General features: G+C 41.8%; 1 protein-coding gene across 9 annotated transcripts in view; it reads left to right on the top strand.

Annotated features, from left to right (window-relative positions):
* The window catches only part of LOC306648756 (sulfotransferase 2A1-like), a 129,579-nt gene that overhangs the window by 69,391 nt on the left and 40,789 nt on the right, over positions 1–19,399 (top strand). For 3 of the 9 annotated variants that reach the window (XM_079119063.1, XM_079119062.1, XM_079119066.1), the window contains exons 1-5: positions 8,976–9,174; positions 10,244–10,452; positions 11,974–12,100; positions 14,758–14,852; positions 16,518–16,613. In XM_079119063.1, the coding sequence (XP_078975189.1) occupies positions 8,991–9,174; positions 10,244–10,452; positions 11,974–12,100; positions 14,758–14,852; positions 16,518–16,613 (711 nt within the window). In that variant the 5' untranslated portion in view covers positions 8,976–8,990. Of the gene's footprint in view, positions 1–8,975; positions 9,175–10,243; positions 10,453–11,973; positions 12,101–14,757; positions 14,853–16,517; positions 16,696–18,545; positions 19,212–19,399 lie in introns of those variants that run through there. The other 6 variants (XM_079119068.1, XM_079119069.1, XM_079119067.1 and 3 more) reach the window with 4 other exon arrangements.

Here is a 19,399-nt window from a genome sequence, read left to right as displayed (position 1 = left end):
CATTAAGTAGCTCAACTATATTTTCTGGGGACATCAATGACCTTAAGAATTAAATGTTGTGTTTACATTCCTGATAACTCTGATAATGTTAAAGTTCCCAAATAAAGGCCTTGTCCTCTCCAATCTTTGTTAGGCCTTGTTATGGGAACAACTCAGTTCTTCCACCTCCTGGTGAGAGATTGACTTCTGTCATCTTCATGATATTTATTGACATGTTCCAGATGCTGCAACATTTATTCTGTATTAATCTCATGTCGGTACTCATGTCTTTTTGTTTCTCTCTCATAGAGCACCCATCCCCAGATGACTTTACAAGGGCCTATTTTCCTACCAGTGGTGGTTGGACTCTTCCTGACCTCCTCACTTGAAGCCTCCAGTTTGGGGGGCAAGAGGACTTGGTCATGCAGTCACTGCCACCCAAAAGCTAGAACAGCAACTCAGAAGGCAGCAGAGGCATCTGCTGCCCCCCTGACATCCCTACAGAGATGAATAACATCTATTACTCAAGTTTCCCTGCAGAACCATCAAGCACTAGATCTGACAGCAGACAAAGGGGCAACATGCCTCTTCCTAAGAGAAGAATGTTGTTACTATATCAGTGAAACCAGTCTGATGGGAAAAAATGTCAAAATTCTCAGATGTCTGAATGAAAGGCTGAAGCAACAACAATCAAATGACCCCTGGACAGGATGGCTGAATTCCACTCTTGTCACCTGGCTGACCCTATCCTTACTCCCATGACAGTGATAGGATTCTTACTAATGATTGCCCCTGTCTTCTTAGGTTCATCCAGAACCACATAAGTGAGTTTGCCAAAGTAACATACAACCAAATGCTCTTGCACACTTACATACGACTCCCTACTGAACCCATATCCAAACCTTCTCCGCACGATGCCCCCTAATAAGCAGGAAGTAACCAGATGGACTCTGGCACCCTGTATCATCAAAAAGGCCAGAATGTTAGGGAAATCTGAGCAGTTGTATGGGGGCAGGACATCAGTCAGCCAAAGAACCACCAATCAGATGCTGGCAGATAAACCTTAGTGACGTCTTGCAACTGCCCATCAATCAACGGAGTCCCCAGTCAACCCCAGAAAGACACTAAACCCTCAAGCCTTCCCCCACCAATTCTGGAATATAGAGGCCCCAGCCAGCCAGAGCCACACTCAGATCCCCCAGTCCTGCACCCTGGCCTTTCATCCTGGAGGAATGGTGAATCTTGCCCAAGGACCAAACACCCAATAAAGCCTTGTTCAGCTGCTTTTCGTCTGACTCATTTCTGATCACTCACATCAGACCTTACAGTGCTGTCTGTCTTGACAGAACAAGGAACAAGACATCTCAGTCTTCAGACCAGTCACAAGATCTGATCTGTCTCCCCTTCATGTTTTCCAGGCATTGTCGGGGCTGGAAGAATCACTTCACAGTGGCCCAAGCTGAAAACATTCATAAAATATTCCAAGAGAACATGGTAGATTTTCACAAAGACCTGTTCCCATGGGAATAATGTCCAAGAATTTCTGGACCTTATATGGATGCTGATACTTATTGTCCTGTCCTGGGATGTGTACTGGTGGGTTCTTAACATAAGCCCATTACTACAGGAAAAGGGGAGGAAGGGTAGGATTACATAAAATGAATGAAATATAAATTAATAGATGAGCAAAAGGAAATCTAGTCAGTAGAGGAAGGAGAATGAGAGAGGGGAGGGGAACCAGTGGGTAAGGGGGATCAAAAACTGAAATGCATTTCCACATATGCATGATTTTTACTGGATGAACCCAGCTATGTATAACTATAATGCCTGAAGAAAAAAAACCTGCTTCATCACTCTGGAGTCTTGATTTACACATTTTGCTACTGTGATCCCTTGCTTATTAAAAATCAAAGGAATTTCCCTATTCACTTCACCACATCCTAGCTTTTAAAAGATCTTTGTAGTATTTCAAACACCTAGAAGCCTACAAAAATAATGTGAATATCACCCACGATTGTGTCCAATTTTTTTTTTTTTTTTGGTGGTACTGGGGATCGAACCCAGAGCCTTGTGCTTACAAGGCAAGCACTCTACCAACTGACTATCTCCCCAGCCCCAATTGTGTCCAATTTTTGAAACAAGAAATAAAATGTACAAGCAAATAAGGGACCTTTTCTATTACATCTATCTCCACAATTTATGATGATGATGATCTGGAGGAGTCTAATTTCCAAGCTAGTTTTCCTTTCATTCCTAGTGGTTTAAACACCATAAATAACAAGTGAGTGTGTGGAACTTTCATAAGGAACCTAAATGATGAGTGCTACGATACATTCACAGACTTACTACTCAGCATTTACCCTAGGTTTTATCTGAGCTGAATGCATAGAGCACTTCAGAACTGAATTGAGGCTTGGCACACTGTAAAGTTACCGGTTCTCCTGTAAATGTCTCTGGGTTCCCTGCACCAATTTCCCCATATTTTCTTGGGCAAGTAAGAAAAAAACAAGGTCAGAGTTTTCCTCAGGTGAACATTTAGAACTCAACTTGACTGTTAACTTTTAGTCTTTTGTAGGTGTAATGACATGTTTCTCCAGTCATCTCAGAATGAAGGTAAAAGCCAAATCAACTCCTTTACCTCTGCTCACTTTGAGATGACTGTGGGATTCATTAATTTTGGAGGTCAAGCAGCTGAGCTACATAGCATTAGTCTCCTACTAACTTGCTGTATAAAACACCTCTTCCATGAGGGTATGATGATAACAGTTGCTTAGGATTCTTTTTTGGTGAGGTGGGTAACAGGGATTGAACTCAGGGCACTTGACCACTAAACCACAAAGGGAGCTCTATTTTGTATTTCATTAGGGACAAGGTCTCAGTGAGTGGCTGAGCATGTCACTTTCATAGAGACTAGCTTTAAACGAAAAATCCTCCAGCCTCAGCCTCCTAAGCCAATGGGATTACAGGCATGTGCCACCACCCCTGGCTCAGTTGATTAGGAATCTTTAAAACATTTGTAGATCAATTGGAAACAGCCCTGACTCTTCACATGCTGCTGCAGATGTCCAATGGGTCACTCAAAACAGAAATGAGAAGAATGCCCTCTCTGCCTTCTTGTCATATGTCTCTTCTCCGTTAGTCTAAAATTTTGGGCCAGGTTTTTGCTCAATTCAGCAGCTAAACATATTCATCATTTCTCAAGTGGCTCCTCTGGACCTCAAATACAGGTTGATTTCACACCAGCTGACCTAACCTGCCTCCTCCCACGAAGGCTGCACACAGCAACATGAAGTTAACCAAGACTCTGTCCTTTCCAGGCATCGGGAGTGGCTCCTAAAGTCTCCAGTCAGCAGTTCATTCCTGCCCACTCCCCTACCTGCCCCTTCTTTGCTCCCCCTGTTGTCCTTTAGGATACAGGGTCCCTATCATGGCTTTTCTTGTGAGAGCCTACTATCTTCCTGGGTTTGCTAGCTGGCCAAATTAACCCCTCTACTTCCCCATCAGTTAGGCCTCAAAATCTTGGCCTTTTTCAGTGGGAACCAAATGGATTCCACTGTGACAATTCTGATGTCAATTAGAGATGACGTTCCTTCTTTAAGAGTTTTCTAATGTTCTTCATTATTACTGGCCTTTGTGTCGTTGTATTTGCCTTGTACCTCTGTTGCTCACGATGTGAGCACAGGTTCTCGGGGCAGCGCTCTCTGTTAATTCAGGCTCCTCTTACAATTGCTGATGGTATGCAGGCTCCCGATATGAAAAACTGAGAGATGGCACCATGTGGAAAGACTTGTTTGATGCAATTTTCCTGCAGCATCTCCCATGGTGGTTATTGTAGATTTTAGCTAAAATTAAACAAGCAGTAAATTGTTTTTCTTGGTGAGATGGACAGGTCAATACTTTGACTGGCCTGTAAAACAAAGATTGACCCATGAATTCAAGTATTATGATCTCTCTCTCTCTCTCTCTCTCTCCCTCTCTCTCCTTTCCCATTTCCCCCTCTCTGGCATTACCTATCCCCAACCTGAATCATTTGCACCTCAAGGTTGAGAAAACCATCAAACATTATCCCAATTTTCTCAAACTCTGACCTTTTCACAAAAGAATATTATTCAGAAACCCATAGAACTCAAGTGAGAAACAGGAAAAAACAATGAAAATCATCAAAATGAAGATGAAATTCAAAGGAGCGCCATCGACCTCACAATCACCCAATTCAAGGAGCATTATAAACATAATGGGGGAAGGAAAGATGAACAATCTTGAAAACACAAAGGCCATTTCAGAAAAGGGTTAAACACAGAAGACTGGCAAAGAAGATCAGACACAGAATGATTGCAGGTTCAGGGGAAGGACCCACTATTTGTAATCAATAGAACATTCATGAAACTAGAAGTGTCTTAAGCTGACACATCTATAGGGCAAACCAGTAGGTGGAAACATTCACTCTGAATAGGCGATGCCAATTAGTGTCCATGTGAACTGTAGCTTGAAGCAGCCTGATGACTTCAAGCTTCCACAAAGGGCAAACTTGTTAAAATCTTACTTCTAACTTCTAACTAACCCAAAGTACATGAGGCATCATTGTCAATCACAGCGTGCCACAGAACACCAGGACATGTTCCTCCAACCTGTGAACCTGTGCCATTGACCTAGCTCCCTCCTTCACTCCTCCCTACCTTCCCTGGTCTCTGCTGTGCACTATTCTGATGTTCTGCTGTTCTGATGTTCATTTTTCTATGTTCCTTGCAGGTGTAGAATTGGTTTTCTGTTAGCTGTCATATGTCACTTATAATGTCCTGTAGGTCCATCCATGCTCTATAAACAGTAGGATCACATGTTTTCACACTGAACAGATGACATTGCTTATATCTGCCATATTCTTTTTGTCCATTCATCAGATAACAAACATTAGCTACCGGAAAATTTTATCACACTAGTGGGAGATGACACAACAACAACACTCAGTGACAGTAAAGTGTCAGGGAAATGCTATAAAACTACTCATACAAGTATGTGTACCAACAATTTTATACCAATGAACTGTCCATTGAATATAAGGGACTCACACAAAAGTGTGCACAATCAACAACTCAGTAACTGCTCTCACCTGCTATTCCAGAGGAATCCACTGGGCATCAGCACTGCTCACTCTCCATACATAAAACACAGTTCTACCTCGATGGAACCAAGGCCCATGAAATTGCAGTGTGTTACTTAATGAATGCAGTAAATTCTGTCCACACAGGTAAAAGGGCATGGTGACTTAGATCATGCCACAAGCAGATGACTGGAAATTTGAATCCCCACCTCATACTTTACCAACAGTGAGAACTTAGAAATTTTACTTAACTTCTTAGGGCATACTTTTGTGAATGCTGAATTCGTTGAATACCTTTTTATACTGTATGGAGCTTGGGGGTTTTGTTTTTAAGTAGAATCATCATATTAATATAGCCATTTTATTGTTATAAATTCTAGTACTACAAACAAGAGGAGCAACAGTGACTAAACAAAACTCCTCAGCACACACTTCGTGCTAGATATTATTTTACTTGCTTGCCTCATAATATCATGTACAGTCCAGCAAATTCATGAGTAAGGTGCTATTGTTACCTGCATTTTTATAAAAGGAAAGTGGGTCAGAAAGCAGTGTAGACCACACAGTAAATGTAAAAGACACCACGTGAATCCAGAGAGACTGACAACAGACAGCATTTGTAAAATTAATCATTGCCTATGATAATATTTTACTCATTCACAGAAATGACAGTCAATTTCTCCTTTATTCAAACAGTCACAGGGTTTCCATCAAAGTAACCATGCTCTAAACATGACCCATGTATTTCATTTATGTTTTCCCATGACCAGTGTCTAAATCATTCCACCCCAGGAAACATAAAGACATTGGTAACAGTTATGCAAGCAGCCAGCAACCAAAGCTTTCCCAGTATTATCCACAAACCAGAGATGATTAACTGGACATTTCAGGCATAGCTGCCAGCAAAGCCTAAACTTTGCTCTCCAGTCCTCAGACCCACAAGTACAAATAAGCCCTTCTGACTGCTGATGTGGATTTGCTAAAATGTGAGCATTGGAGGAGGAAGAGAGAACTACCTGCCATCCTTCAGGAATATTTTGGCAGACAGAGCCCAACTTCAATGACCTGAAATCAAATTGGGCTTGGACAGTTGGAGGAATGGCAGGAAGGCTGCCTGATTGGAATGGGAGTGGTTTGCTACTCAGCTCTGGAGATACTTTGACTCTCTCCCAAAATATGGAGTACTATATGCTTGGGACTCACTCCATGGTCGAGCTCTTGCCTAGATCACATGAGCTAACAAGTCAATCCCCACAAATGTAACAAAAATCTTTCTGAGCTGTGCATCTGTGAAACACAGGTATTAAACAACCCCTGTCACAGATACAGAGTGAGTCATTTAACTAACATGCCCACTAAAAAAAAAGGAAATTCCAGGATTGGAAAGTTAGACTACCCGATGATAAAGATCACATATTCTACTTGATTTGAAAGATGCAATGCAGAAGGTCTCAATGGGAACTGGCAAATATGTCTTTCCTTTTGTAGAGAGAGAAATTGACCCTCGGCCACCCTTGGCTTCTGCCCTGAGGAGATCATCTGTCCATACAGGTCCTCCTGGCTCCCCCGGCCAGCCTCCATCTTGGAATGCTACAGTGGCCTCCATAGCACCCTCCACATCATAGCCTCCACCTTAGGAAAACAAACAGACAGGGCCTGGAGGCAACTGCCTGAGGAAACAATATCTGCCACACAGTTGCTATCCAAACAGGTTCCCCTAGGACGCCCGAGGGCCCAGCTTCACAGCCCTGTTTCTGAACCTTTGCCTCCATCCTAGGTCACCTCCACTGCCCTCTTGGTTTTACTCTGTCTTTCCTCTGCATCTTCCATCCTGGGACACTGGACAGGGCCTGAAAGCCCAACACCAAAGCACCTACAGGTTTGATGCTGCCGCTGCTGCCAACTAACACCATGGTGCTTCCATCTACGAACTACAGCCAGGATCTGAAAGTCCACTTCTGAGTCCCCACAAGGAGTACACACTATTGTAAACCTACTGTTTACATTGTAGGTAATAATTGAGCACCTCATTTCTGTTTATTGCAATAAAACTGTAAACATCTTAATAGGGACTAATTGATTTAAAGCTGCATATTTTCACATTGGGTGCCCTTCATATTGATCTCCCCCATTAAAGGTGAGGTATTGGAAACCCGCAGAGACACTATGAATCTTTAGGGTTTAAAATGTAATACTTCAAATCTGCACTGCTAGAGGGGAAGACACAAGTACATAATGAAAAAACAAGGGAAGAAAGCACCCCAAACAAACAAAAACACTACAGTAAAGAACTTATTGAAAGCACAGTAGAAGAAATATCAGAGAAGGAGTTCAGAAAGTACATGATTAAAATGATCTGCAAAGTAAAGGATGATAATTGACAGCAAATGCAGAAAGCAAATATTATTTCAATAAAGGGATAGAGATTCTGAAAAAAATCGGAAATCCTTGAAATGAAGAAACAATAAACCAATTAAAAACTCAATAGAAAATTTAACCAACAGACGAGATCACTTGGAAGACAGAACCTCAGACAATAAAGACAAAATATATAATCTTGAAAATAAAGTTGATCACACAGTGAAGATGGTAATGAACCATGAACAGAACCTCCAAGAACTATGGGATAATATGGAAAGACCAAATTTAAGAATTATCAGGGTAGAGGAAGGAGCAGAGAAAAAAACCAAATGAATGCACAATCTTTTCAATGAAATAATGTCAGAAAATTTTCCCAATCTGAAGAATGAAATGGAAAATCACATTCAAGAGGCTCACAGGATGCCAAATGTACAAAATTACCACAGACCAGACCAAGGCACATTATAATGAACATGCCTGGCATACAAAATGAAGATAGAATTTTAAAGGCTGCAAAACAAAAGCGCTGTACAACATATCAGGGGATTAAATTCTACACTTATTTCAGTCAGAGTCATACTCTTGCTCCAATTCTTGGTCATTCTCCCCAGGACGCACACAGCAGCTGAGCCACATCAGATTTAGATTCAGCATCAACAGCTCCCAGTTGAATACACAAGTACTCAGTCTAGTAATACACCCAGGAATTGGCAGGAAGAGTGGAAAGGGCTTCTGCTCCTGATGACCAAACATTTTACATAAAACACCACAGCCTTCAATGTGGGTTGACATCATTCATCAGATGGTTCTCACTGGAGGTGACAGAAGCGTATGGGGAATTGATGAAAATGCAGGTGTGTCCTGAAGCATTCCTGGCAGCAGGAGACCACTGTTTAAGGACTCCATGGATTTGGTATGTTGCCTACACATATGAAGTGTTGACCCCCAGGGTCCACTGGGAACTGAAAGTGCTAGCGCAAGTATGTTACAGGGCTTTCATTGATCGCTGATGTGGTAGATAGGAAAATTCACTTATCTCAGTCCTTAAATCCAGGAAGAATGAAACCCAATATCATGCATCAATCACAAGGTAAAGAAGGACTGGACCCCTGATCCAGTGACAGTCCACCCCCATATCTAATGACTCTAAAGCAGGTCCTTGTCCTTTAGAATCAAAGAGTCATCAGTGCATGTTCCTCAACATCCTTCCAGGCTATTATTACTACACTGTATCTCTCAGTTTCATGTAAAAATTCTATACTGAAAACTCTTTGTAATGCAAATAAATGGAAAAGAATGGCTTTCTTCAGGTCCCAGGTATTGCTAACTGGTGTATATGGCAGCACTTGCTGTGGGGTCCTGCCCATGAACTCATGCCCAGATCATCATGCTCATGGTCACAGAATGTCCAATATTGCTCAATCCCATGAAACTTTGGATCACCAGCCAAAATTTGCTTTTACCAACCAGTTAAATTGATGACAAGAAAAAGTTAATGATTCTCTGAAATTTCCTTTAAAGGCTAGTCTCCCAAAATTTCCCACAACTTCCAATGGTGGCTACAGCTGAAATCCAGCCCCACAACCAGAAATTCATCATCATGACATATGAGTTCCTGTGGTTTGAAGGATTACCTTTCCCAGATTTTGGTTTCAGCTCTGCAGTTATGAAAGAAGCATGTACTAAGTTTGTGATAAAGGATGAAGACACAGTAATGGTGTCTTACCCAAAGTCAGGTAAGGAATAAGGACAGGAAACACCCATGGAAAAGGGGAGAGCTATGTTGCTTGTGCACTCAGCAGATGGATGGAATGTGCTCTAAATGCCAGGGAGCCCTGCTTTGGGAGGAAGGGGCAGTGCCCCAGCCACTTCCATTCAGACAATTGCAGAGAGGGAAACAAGTGCTCAGCAGGGATCATCTTAGGTATTGGAAGACCGTATAGGAGTTAAGCCTAAGCAGATTAGGTGTTTGGGTGATGGCATGGGAGAAATGGGTGGTGAGGAGGACCAGTGAAGAATTAACAGCAAAAGAGCAGCTCAGTAGAAATAAAAAGACTGAATAGGACACCATGTGGAGAGGAAGGCTATTTTAGAGTAAGAGAATCAGCATGGGAAAAGGTTGGGAATCAAAAATGAGCAGGGACATTGCAAGGGACTGAAAGGGCATGCATCCTGCAACCACAGGAGTGGAACTGGGGGCAGGAGCAGTGCAAACTGAGTGACAGTGGAGGCCAAGGAATCAGAGGGGGTGATGTGTTGGAGAGTCAAAAAGAGTGGGAACATTGGAAAAGGATGTCAGCAAAGAGCCAAGAGATGGAAGCAGCCTCAAATGCATTGACAAGTGAATGCATAAACAAGGTGTGGCATATTAATACAATGGAATAAAATTCATCATTAACAAGGAAAAATGTTCAGACACCTTCTACAACATAGATCAATCCTGAGGGCATTGTGCTAAATGATATGTTGGGCACAAAAGGACAAATACTATATGATTCCCTTGGTGCAAATACCTAGTGTAGACAAGTTCATAGAAACAGAAAGCACCATGGTGGATCCAGGGACTAAAACATGGACAAAAGTAGGGAAATGCTGTTCAAAAGCAGAGAGTTCCAGTTGTTAAAGATGAAACAGTTTCTGAACATTGGCTGACACAAACAGGAACATGATTAACACTGCTTAGCACTACCTGATTGCATGCTTTGAATGGGTCCATGATTATGTTTATGTTATGGATTTTATCATGGTTTTTTGTTCACAAGTCAGGTTGAAATGAATGAACATCACTTTTCCTTCCTTATCTAGGAACCCACTGGTTGATTGAAATTCTCTGCTTGATTCACTCCAAAGGGGATACCAAGTGGATCCAGTCTGTGCCCACCTGGGAACGCTCACCCTGGTTAGAGACAGATCTGGGTCACAAATTGCTAAATGAAAGTGAAAGACCAAGGCTCCTGACCTCTCACCTTCCCTTCCATCTCTTCCCCAAGTCGTTATTCACTTCCAAGGCCAAGGTCAGCGTCTACGTTTCATCAATGCTTTTTGTCCTTCATGGGCCTAGATAAAACCTGTAGATCTTACCAGGCTGTCTGCTCATGGGGTAGGTTGGGAGAGACCTGAGATTCTCAGACACTAGGTGAGGTTGATGAGGCCACAACCCAGACCACAATTGAGTGCAAGGATGTGGATCATTGCACACATTAGCTAGCCTGAATTCAGGGATAACAGGACTGGCTAAGGCCAGAGTCTTAGAAAACCACATCTTATGTGCAACCAGAATTTATAACTGCATCTACACTAGAGTATCCCTCCTTCCTGCTCTTGAAGACTTTCGCCAATATTAATTCAATAAAAGCCTCCTGCCAGGCAGGTGGAAGCCCCCAAGTCAGAATTGCCCACATGGAGTGCAGAGTATGCACACATCGATAAATGCATAACTCCTGGGACTGCTCAGGAGCCTGGCTGTCTATTTTAACCACTGCAGCCCACTGCATGTCAATGTGCTTTATGATCAGCAGCCACATCAACCTCTGCATGGCTGAGGATTAATCAGCATGGACCATGGATATCCAAGATCTAAGGTGCCACAGGTTATTTGTAGAAACATGCTTTCTAAAAGTGTTTGTTCGCTTCTGATTTTGTTCATGTGTTTCTTTAAACATCATCAAGAAACCTAGATTAAAGAACTCCTGTCTTGAAAAGTGCCTCACAGTGAGGCTGCTCCAATACACACAATTCCACGTCTCATGTTGGGTTTCCTTAACCTCTGCCGATTAAACTGAGGCCTAAGAAGACATTAGACCTGCAAGAATAACACCAAGACAGTTGATAGAAACACATGTCAAATTCTGAAGTTCCACTCCCACTGGTGTGTGTGATGTGTGTGTGTGTGTTTGTGTGTGTTTTCATTAACATTAAACACTGGCCTCTTAATATATACATATGTACACTGTTAAGCAACTATACTCCAGATCAGACTTGGACATTTCTATAGTCCAGAAAGATTCCCCAAGTCCCTTCTACTAACCGGTGCCCACAAACTGAGGGAAACACACACTGGAATACAGTTACAGATTACTTCACTTATTCTTGAATTTGTATAAATGCCTTCATGCTTTATGAAAGTAATGTCTGTGTGATTCTCAAAGGTCTTTTGTGTGTGAATGACCATATACTGTTATGAATCTCAATATTCCATAATTTCTTAATCCATTCTGCTATTAGTGATCATTATGGTAGAACACAACAATAATTCACCAATTACCATTTAAAACTTTCCAGCAGCTTCCTCTATTCTGTAGACTAATAACCCAGAAATAAGAAAAAAGTTAGACCTCTTCTATTCCTATCATAAAAATGAAATAGGAAGTTTATAATGTATATTTTATTAAGGAATACTATAACTAATTTGTTAAAGGAACCCACTGAAGTACAATAGAGATTCAGTAAGAACTGCCTGGGGAAAGATCAAGATCAAGGTGAGAAATGACTGATTGAGACTGATTTTTCATTCTCTCATTTTTTCTTAATTTAAGGTGCTATATCTCATGAGAAATCCCAAAGATGTTCTTGTATCAGGTTATTATTTTTGGACTACATCAAACCTTACTAAGAAACCAGAGTCACTGGAACAATACTTTAAATGGTTCATCCAAGGAAATGGTGAGTGTTCTGAGACATAAGATCTGCTTCCCCAACTCGACTGGCCTTTCTCCTAATTTCCTGGTATCTCTTTTGTATTCTTTTTCTGCATACTTTCCACATATGAGAGAAAACAGACAATCCTTGAATTTGTGAGTCTGACTTCTTTCAATTAGCATGTTGTTCTCCAGTTGCATCCTTTTTTCTGCAAGTGACAGAATTGAGTTCTTTTTTATTATTGAGTAAGCCATGTCATGAATGTGGAGGACATTGTCTGTATCCATTCATCAGCCAGGGGATACCTAGGCTGGCTCCATAACTTAGCTTCTGTGATTCAACTGCTATTAACATGGGCATGTATGCATTGTTATAATACCCTGACTTTAATTCTTTTGGATAAATACCAAGGGGTTCTATGACCAAGTCATATGGTGGTTCCATTCCTAGACTTTTGAGAAAACCCCACACTGATATCCCTGCTGGTGGTACTAGTTGTAAGTGTTGTTTCCACTCACATCCCTGACAGCATTTATTGTTATTTGTGTTCTTCATGATTCTAACGGGAGTGAGATGCAATCTCAGTGTGGCTTTAATCTGCTTTTATCTGGTTGTGAATGATGTTGATAATCTTTGTCATAAAATTGTTTGCCATCATATTTCTCCTTCTGAGATATGATTGTCATTTACCCATCTATTCATTGGGGTATTTGATTTTGGGTATTAAGATTTTTGAATACTTTATATATTCTGCGTATTAATCCTGTCACAGGAGTAGCTGGCAAAGATTTTCTCCCATTCGGTACACACTCTCTTCTTTGTCTCATTCCCTTTGCTGTGCAGAAACTTTTTAATTGATGCCATTTCATTTATCAGTTCTTGGTTTTATTTCCTGAACACTAGGAGTCTTATGGAGAAAGTCATTCCTGCATCTATACATTGATGTGAAGGTGCTATGTTTCGTACTAGTAGTTCCACTGTTGATGGTCTAATTCATGTTTTTTTGATCCACTTTGTGTTCATTTTTGTGCAGGATTTAGCTTCATTCTTCTATATGCAGGTATTCAGTTTTCCAAGCAACATTTGCTTAATAGGCTGTTTCCTCCAATATTTGCTTTTGGTGTCTTTGTTAAGTATCAGATGAGCCTCTCTGTGAAGGTTCATCTCTGTGTCTTCTATTCTAATCAATTGATCTATGGGTCTGTTTTGATATAAGTTCAATTTTTCTGTTACTACACCTCTTTGGTATGATTTGAGACTGGGAAGACGTTGGAATGTGACACCTTCAGCATTACTCTTTGTGTATGAGTGTGTGTGTTGGGGACTAGACCAGGGCCGTGCAAATGCCAGTCAAACGCTCTGCCACTAAGCCACATGCCAGCTGTTCAACATTGTTCTACCTGCTCAGATGGCTTTAGATTTTTGTGTGTCATTTCAATTCTGGGACTCTTCCTTGTATTTCTATGAAGAATGTCAATGGTATTTGATAGGGATTGCATTGAACCTGTGGATTTCTATTGGTAATAGGTCAATTTTGATACTGGTGATCCAAGAACAAAAGAGGGTTATTCAACTTATCATGCCTTCTTCAATTTCTTTCTTCAGTACTCTGTAATTCTCATTAAAATAGATTTTTCTCCACTTTAGATAGATCACATCCAGAGTTTCTTGAGTATTGTTTGATATGGTACCAGGGACTGAACGCGGGAGTGCTTAACTAGTGAGCCACATCACCAGCCCTACTTATAAGTTGCTGAGTTGCTGAGGGCCTCACTAAGTTGCTCAGGCTGGTTCTCACCTCCCAATCATCCTGCCTCACATTCCTGAGCACCTGGGATTGTAACCATCTGTCACCAAGCATGGATACCTAGAATTTTTTAAGACCATTTTGAATGGAGTTGTTCCTGATTTCTCCCTCAGCAGATTCATTATTGTTATGAAGAAAAGATCTTGGGCTATCTGTGTTGGTTTTGCATCCTGCTACTTTGCTGCATTTGGTAATCAGTTGTAGAAGTGTTTGGGGAGAGTTTTTAGGTCTTCAAAGCATAGTATCTTATCATCTGCAAACAGTGATCATTTGGCTTCTTCCCTACTTGTAATTTTTTTATTCTCTTCTTCTGCCTGATATCTAAGGCTGGAGTTTCAAGAACTCTATTGAATGGGAGCCGTGAGTCTGGACATCATTGCATTGTTCCTGATCTCAGGAGAAATGTTTACAGTTCTTCACCAATTAGCATGATAATTGGCTTTGGGTTTGACACATATAGTCATGACGTTCAGCCAAGTTCTTCTGTCAAGGAAGATTCTTCAGATGTGGTAAAAACACTTCATGAATTTCCACATGTAGAACCAAATGTACATCCCTAGAATGAAACCAATGCATCATGATGTATAATCTTACTGTTGAATAGGATTTGCTAATATTTTAATAGGTTTTCTGTGTCTGTGCTCATCAGGAATAGTGATCTATTGTTTTCTGACTTGATATGTCCTTGGTTTGGGTATCCAGATGATACTAGTTTCATAGAATGAATTCAGGAATGGTCCCGCTCTTTGTTTCATTACCTAGTTTTAGGAACATTTACCAATATACCTGCATCAAGCTGTCAGGTTGTGATGAGTGACAAGGACAGGCCCTGTTTTACTAGTGTGTAACCTGCATCCCTGTGCCTGACCTGCAGTTCCCTATGGATCATGGTTTGAGCACATTCGTGGCTGGATGTCCATGAGACACAGGGAGAACATCCTGCTGCTGAGTTATGAAGAGCTGCAGAAGGTGAGAATGCTCTCATAGTCAGTGCCTGCCACTACACAACTTCCTAGCTCCCTCTTGATCCTCGGTGTCTCCACTGCATATTTCCTATCAAAGCACAGCCTCTCGGAGAACACTGGGAATTAATAAGCCCAGGGTCTCCTTTACCCTGCTTATGCTTAACACTCACCAAGCTCTGCGCTCTTTCTCCATGCCTCATCCTGGGTTCCATCTGGGAACAACTAAAGGGCCCACACACTGAGGCAGGGTGCCAGGGCTTATGCTCACACCTGTGGCTGTCTAGATTTCTCTGTGCCGAACCCAGGATGCTGACAGGAACCTAGTCATCACAATGGACAGGCAGAAAGCACTAATCCTGGAATGTGTCCCTCTCTCTGGCTTCTCCCCTTGACTGACAAGGTGATGAGAAGACGAAAAGTCACTCTGTGTGACTCCTCTCTGAGGTCAGGGGCTGGAGTGACAGGAAAGGTCTGCAGATGGTGCTGAGCACTGGGGTGGGTCCAGGTAGAGCTGGGCAACCCGAAAACCCCTACCTATCTGAGCACAGGATGGTGACTGTGGATGACAGCCATTGTGCCTTTCCACATTGCAAATGGAGCGTCTGTTGAAACTTCCCAAGTAAATATCTGAGTGTGTAGATAGGACACTTACACTGATTGGATATAGCACGCTGAATATGTACTGATTCTAAGTGGATCTTTCTGTTGGTGCACGACCATGCCACACTGACCTGCACAAAGCTGCACAGTTCTCTGTGTGAGTTTACTAGGTCCAGGTGAAACTGAAATCTTTAAAATTTTTGGAAATATTATTCAGAATTTTTAAACATTGTACGAAAACCAAAACAGAGAACAGAGCTTAGAATACACCTGGCCTGTTAGTGATGTCTTGGGGATGGTGCAGATGCCATAACAAAGGCATCTGCTTCCCCTGGTGAAAGGCCTCTGGTCTCCTTCATGCAGCTACTTCATGTTCTCCTGTGTTCTCAGCATGAAGTCAGTTCTCACCAAGAAGCCCTGGACACCACGTTCACCTACCTCAGCAGCAAGCTCCTACACTTCCCTGTAATTCTCACTACAAATCACACAACAGTTTTTAAATTACTGCCATAGTTGTTTCTAGTAACTGGGGCTCAGGGGAAAAAACTAATTACAAAGCACTGTTATCCTAAAGGGAAGATGTGGGAGCCAAAGCAATTTTTTTTCTTACAAATATATATGTCCTTGGTGGGATCTCCCAGGTATATCCATCCATAATCATGGGGCTTGAGTTGAGGAAGATATTCCAAAGCCCTATGTGTTACTCAAGTACCAGTTATGGGACACAGCATCATCTGGGGTAAGGAGGAGTCTTTGGGGCTTAGTCTCCTGGCCTTATCCTGCACTCTCAGGAGTCTCTTTAGAAATCCTGACACCTGCCTCTGGGGTGTCCTAAACACAACCACACTGGGAAGCAATACTGATCTTCATATCACACATCCTCTCTGTCCCTCTTCCTGTCCCCTTTTGCTTTCTTCCTCCTTCCGGAATCCATCTCAGTCTTTTCCTATTTGGATACATCTTTCTCTCCTCTTTCTCCCCCACATCCCTCCTAACACTCCGATTCCAATCTTCCCATGTCTGCTGTCTTTCCCTTTCACAGCCTCACTCTTTCTGGTTCACACTTTAGGACCCAAGAAGCACCATAGAGAAGATCTGTCAATTCCTGGGAAAGAAGTTAAATCCTGAAGAACTGGATTCAGTCCTCAAGAATAGCTCCTTCCAGGTCATGAAACAAAACAAGATGTCTAATCTTGAAGCAGTGCCTGAATATTTAAGTAGTCAACACTTCTCATTGACAAGGAAAGGTAAATGCTCTGGTTTCAGAATACATGAGATTACTTAGAGGGCACTCATGTCTTTACCACCAGACAGGAAGAGTGAAAGTGTTTGAACATATCAACTTTAATCATTTATGGCCCTGAGGCTGCTAGTGTTCCCTTATACAAAAAAATATTTGATTGAATCTCGTATTGGCTGCAGGTACCAGGGAAAGTAGATTCAGTGTTGGAGAAGGTTTTGGAGATGGTGGTGTCTGGGCTACTCCACTGCTGACTGACCATGGAGAATTGCCCTAAAGAAAGAGATACCGAAAGAAAGAGCTAATTGAAGAAGGTAGAGAGGAAGTCATTTGCTAGGAGACATTGTCAGGCCTCCTTCCTGTGAGGAAAGATGAATCACATCAACAACCTTGAATTCAGGCCTATTGAAAATGTCTACTGCAAGTGATGTGAGAACCCCTTTTTCCAAAATTCCTCAAGTTGTCATGTATCTGGAATGGTGAACCACGGAATAAATCAACCAAATGCTTCAAAAGATAAACAAGAGGTCAGAATTCCTGCACACAGTGCACATGGAGCACAGAGGGATAAAACGGAGGACTGGGCTGGGGATGTCACTCAGTGAGAAAGCAGAGCCTAGCACAAAAAATCGATAAAGATTGTCTGATAATGAAGATAACAATGAAAATAAGAATAAGAATGAGTTTCTACTAGATAGCAATGACATGTTAGGCATTCTACTACTTTATATTCATATGGGTATAGTGTTTAAATAAATATAACATATTAGCATAGATATTTTTATATATTTAGTAATTGTACAATTATATGTAACAATTTAAATGATACATAATATAACACTTAATCACTTAAGTGAAGTCTTTATGTCCATATCATCAGTTTCCATTCCACCCCAATATTCTCAATGGTAAAGCCTCCGGGGCTTCAAAAATTCTTATCTGTAAAAAACGGTATGCTGCTCATATTTTATTCACTGTTTATTAATCCTGTCAACAACATTTACTGAGTATGTAGCATGGCATTCTTTGAAGCACCAAGAATGAGATAATTAATGGAAAGTGTTGACTTCCTAATATGTTAAAAACATATCATGTGCACATTCCAAAAGGAAATGCCTAGAACATGCCGTGTTTAATCATTGCTGTGAGGTGAGCGAGGGTGGAGGTGTTCAGCTCTGAACTGAGGGCCTCACTGAGTAACTGCATGGGAGCAAACATTTGAAAGAGGCAAATGAACAAGACGTGAATACGTCCAGCAGGGCAGCACTCTAGGGCGAGGTCAAGACAGGTAAAGAGCCTGCAGAGGGGGAGCCTGGCATGTTTAAAGCTGGGCAGTCCCAGGGGTGGCATCTGGAACAACAGGGACCCTATGCCCAGAAGCACAAAAGCACCAAGGGACTTACCTGCAAGAGAAGGGAAGTCCTGGGAGACTCAGAGCCAGAAGTGACTGGAGCCACTGGGCCTGGCAATGCATCAGTGTGGGTGCCAGGGGCAGAATAGCTCCTATCAGAGAATGGCCAAAGCAGACTAGTTGTCATCTGCTCTCATCACCCAGGTCAGAAATTCTGTTATCTTGGGCCAAAGGGGTAAAATAGAAGTGGTCAGGCTTAGTTATATTCCAGATGTTCTGATTTTATACCCAGCACTGTGGCTTATGAATTGGGTACAGATGGGTGGGGAGAGAGGGGAAGTCAGGATACACGTTACAGGCAGGTAGAAGTGTGAATGGGTATGGTGGCCAGGCAGCAGGAGGGCTCACCATGACCCAGTGGGCATTATACTGCTTTGACAGTGTAAGGAGAGCTCAGTCTTCAGACCTATCAGTAGATCTGATGTGTCTGTCCTTCATGTTTCCAGGCATCTGTGGGGACTGGAAGAATCACTTCACAGTGGCCCAAGCTGAAGCCTTTCATAAAGTATACCAAGAGAAGATGGCAGGATTTCCCAAAGACCTGTTCCCATGGGAATAATGTCCAAGAGTTTCTAGGTCTTATATGGATCCTGATAATTGTTGTCCTGTCCTAGGATGAATACAGGACCGGGGAGTTCTAGAATAAAACCATTTCTAGAGGAAAGGGGAGGGAAGGACAGGTTGACATGAAGAACCAATGAAATATAAATATAAACTAATAGAGGAGCAGAAGGATATCTAGCTGAGTAGAGAAGGAGAATGGGAGAGGGGAGGAAACCCAGCAGGGAGAGGGAGAGCGAGACCTGAAATGCCTTTCCCTGCAGGGATGAGTGTTACTGGATCTACTCAACTACTGTGCATAACAAATCTAATGCTCTGACATAAAATTAAAAACCTGCTTCCTCACTCTGGAGCCCTGAACTATACATTTTGCTTCTCTGATCACTTGCTTCTTAAAAGTGACTGGGATTTCTCTATTCAATTCATCACTTTCTAGCTTTTCAAAGAACTTTGTAGTCTTTTAAATGCATAGAAGGTCAGACACAGAATATGAATATCACACACAATTGTGTCTAATTTTTAAAACAAGAATAGAATGTACAGGAAGCTAAGGTTCCTTTTCTATGATATCTATCTCCAGAATCCATGATGAAGATGATCTGTAGGAGTCTAATTTCCAACCTAGTGTTGTTTTCATTCCTAGTGGTTTAAACGCCATCAATATCAAGTGCTGTGTATGGGACTTTCATAAGGTACCTACATGATGGGTGCTAGGATGCATTCAGAGACTTACTACTCA

The sequence above is a fragment of the Sciurus vulgaris genome, assembly GCF_902686455.1.
Source record: "Sciurus vulgaris genome assembly, chromosome: 17".
Taxonomy (NCBI): Eukaryota; Metazoa; Chordata; class Mammalia; order Rodentia; family Sciuridae; genus Sciurus; species Sciurus vulgaris.
The sequence above is the reverse complement of the archived record's forward strand: the minus strand, read 5'-3'. Positions and strand labels throughout refer to the sequence as shown.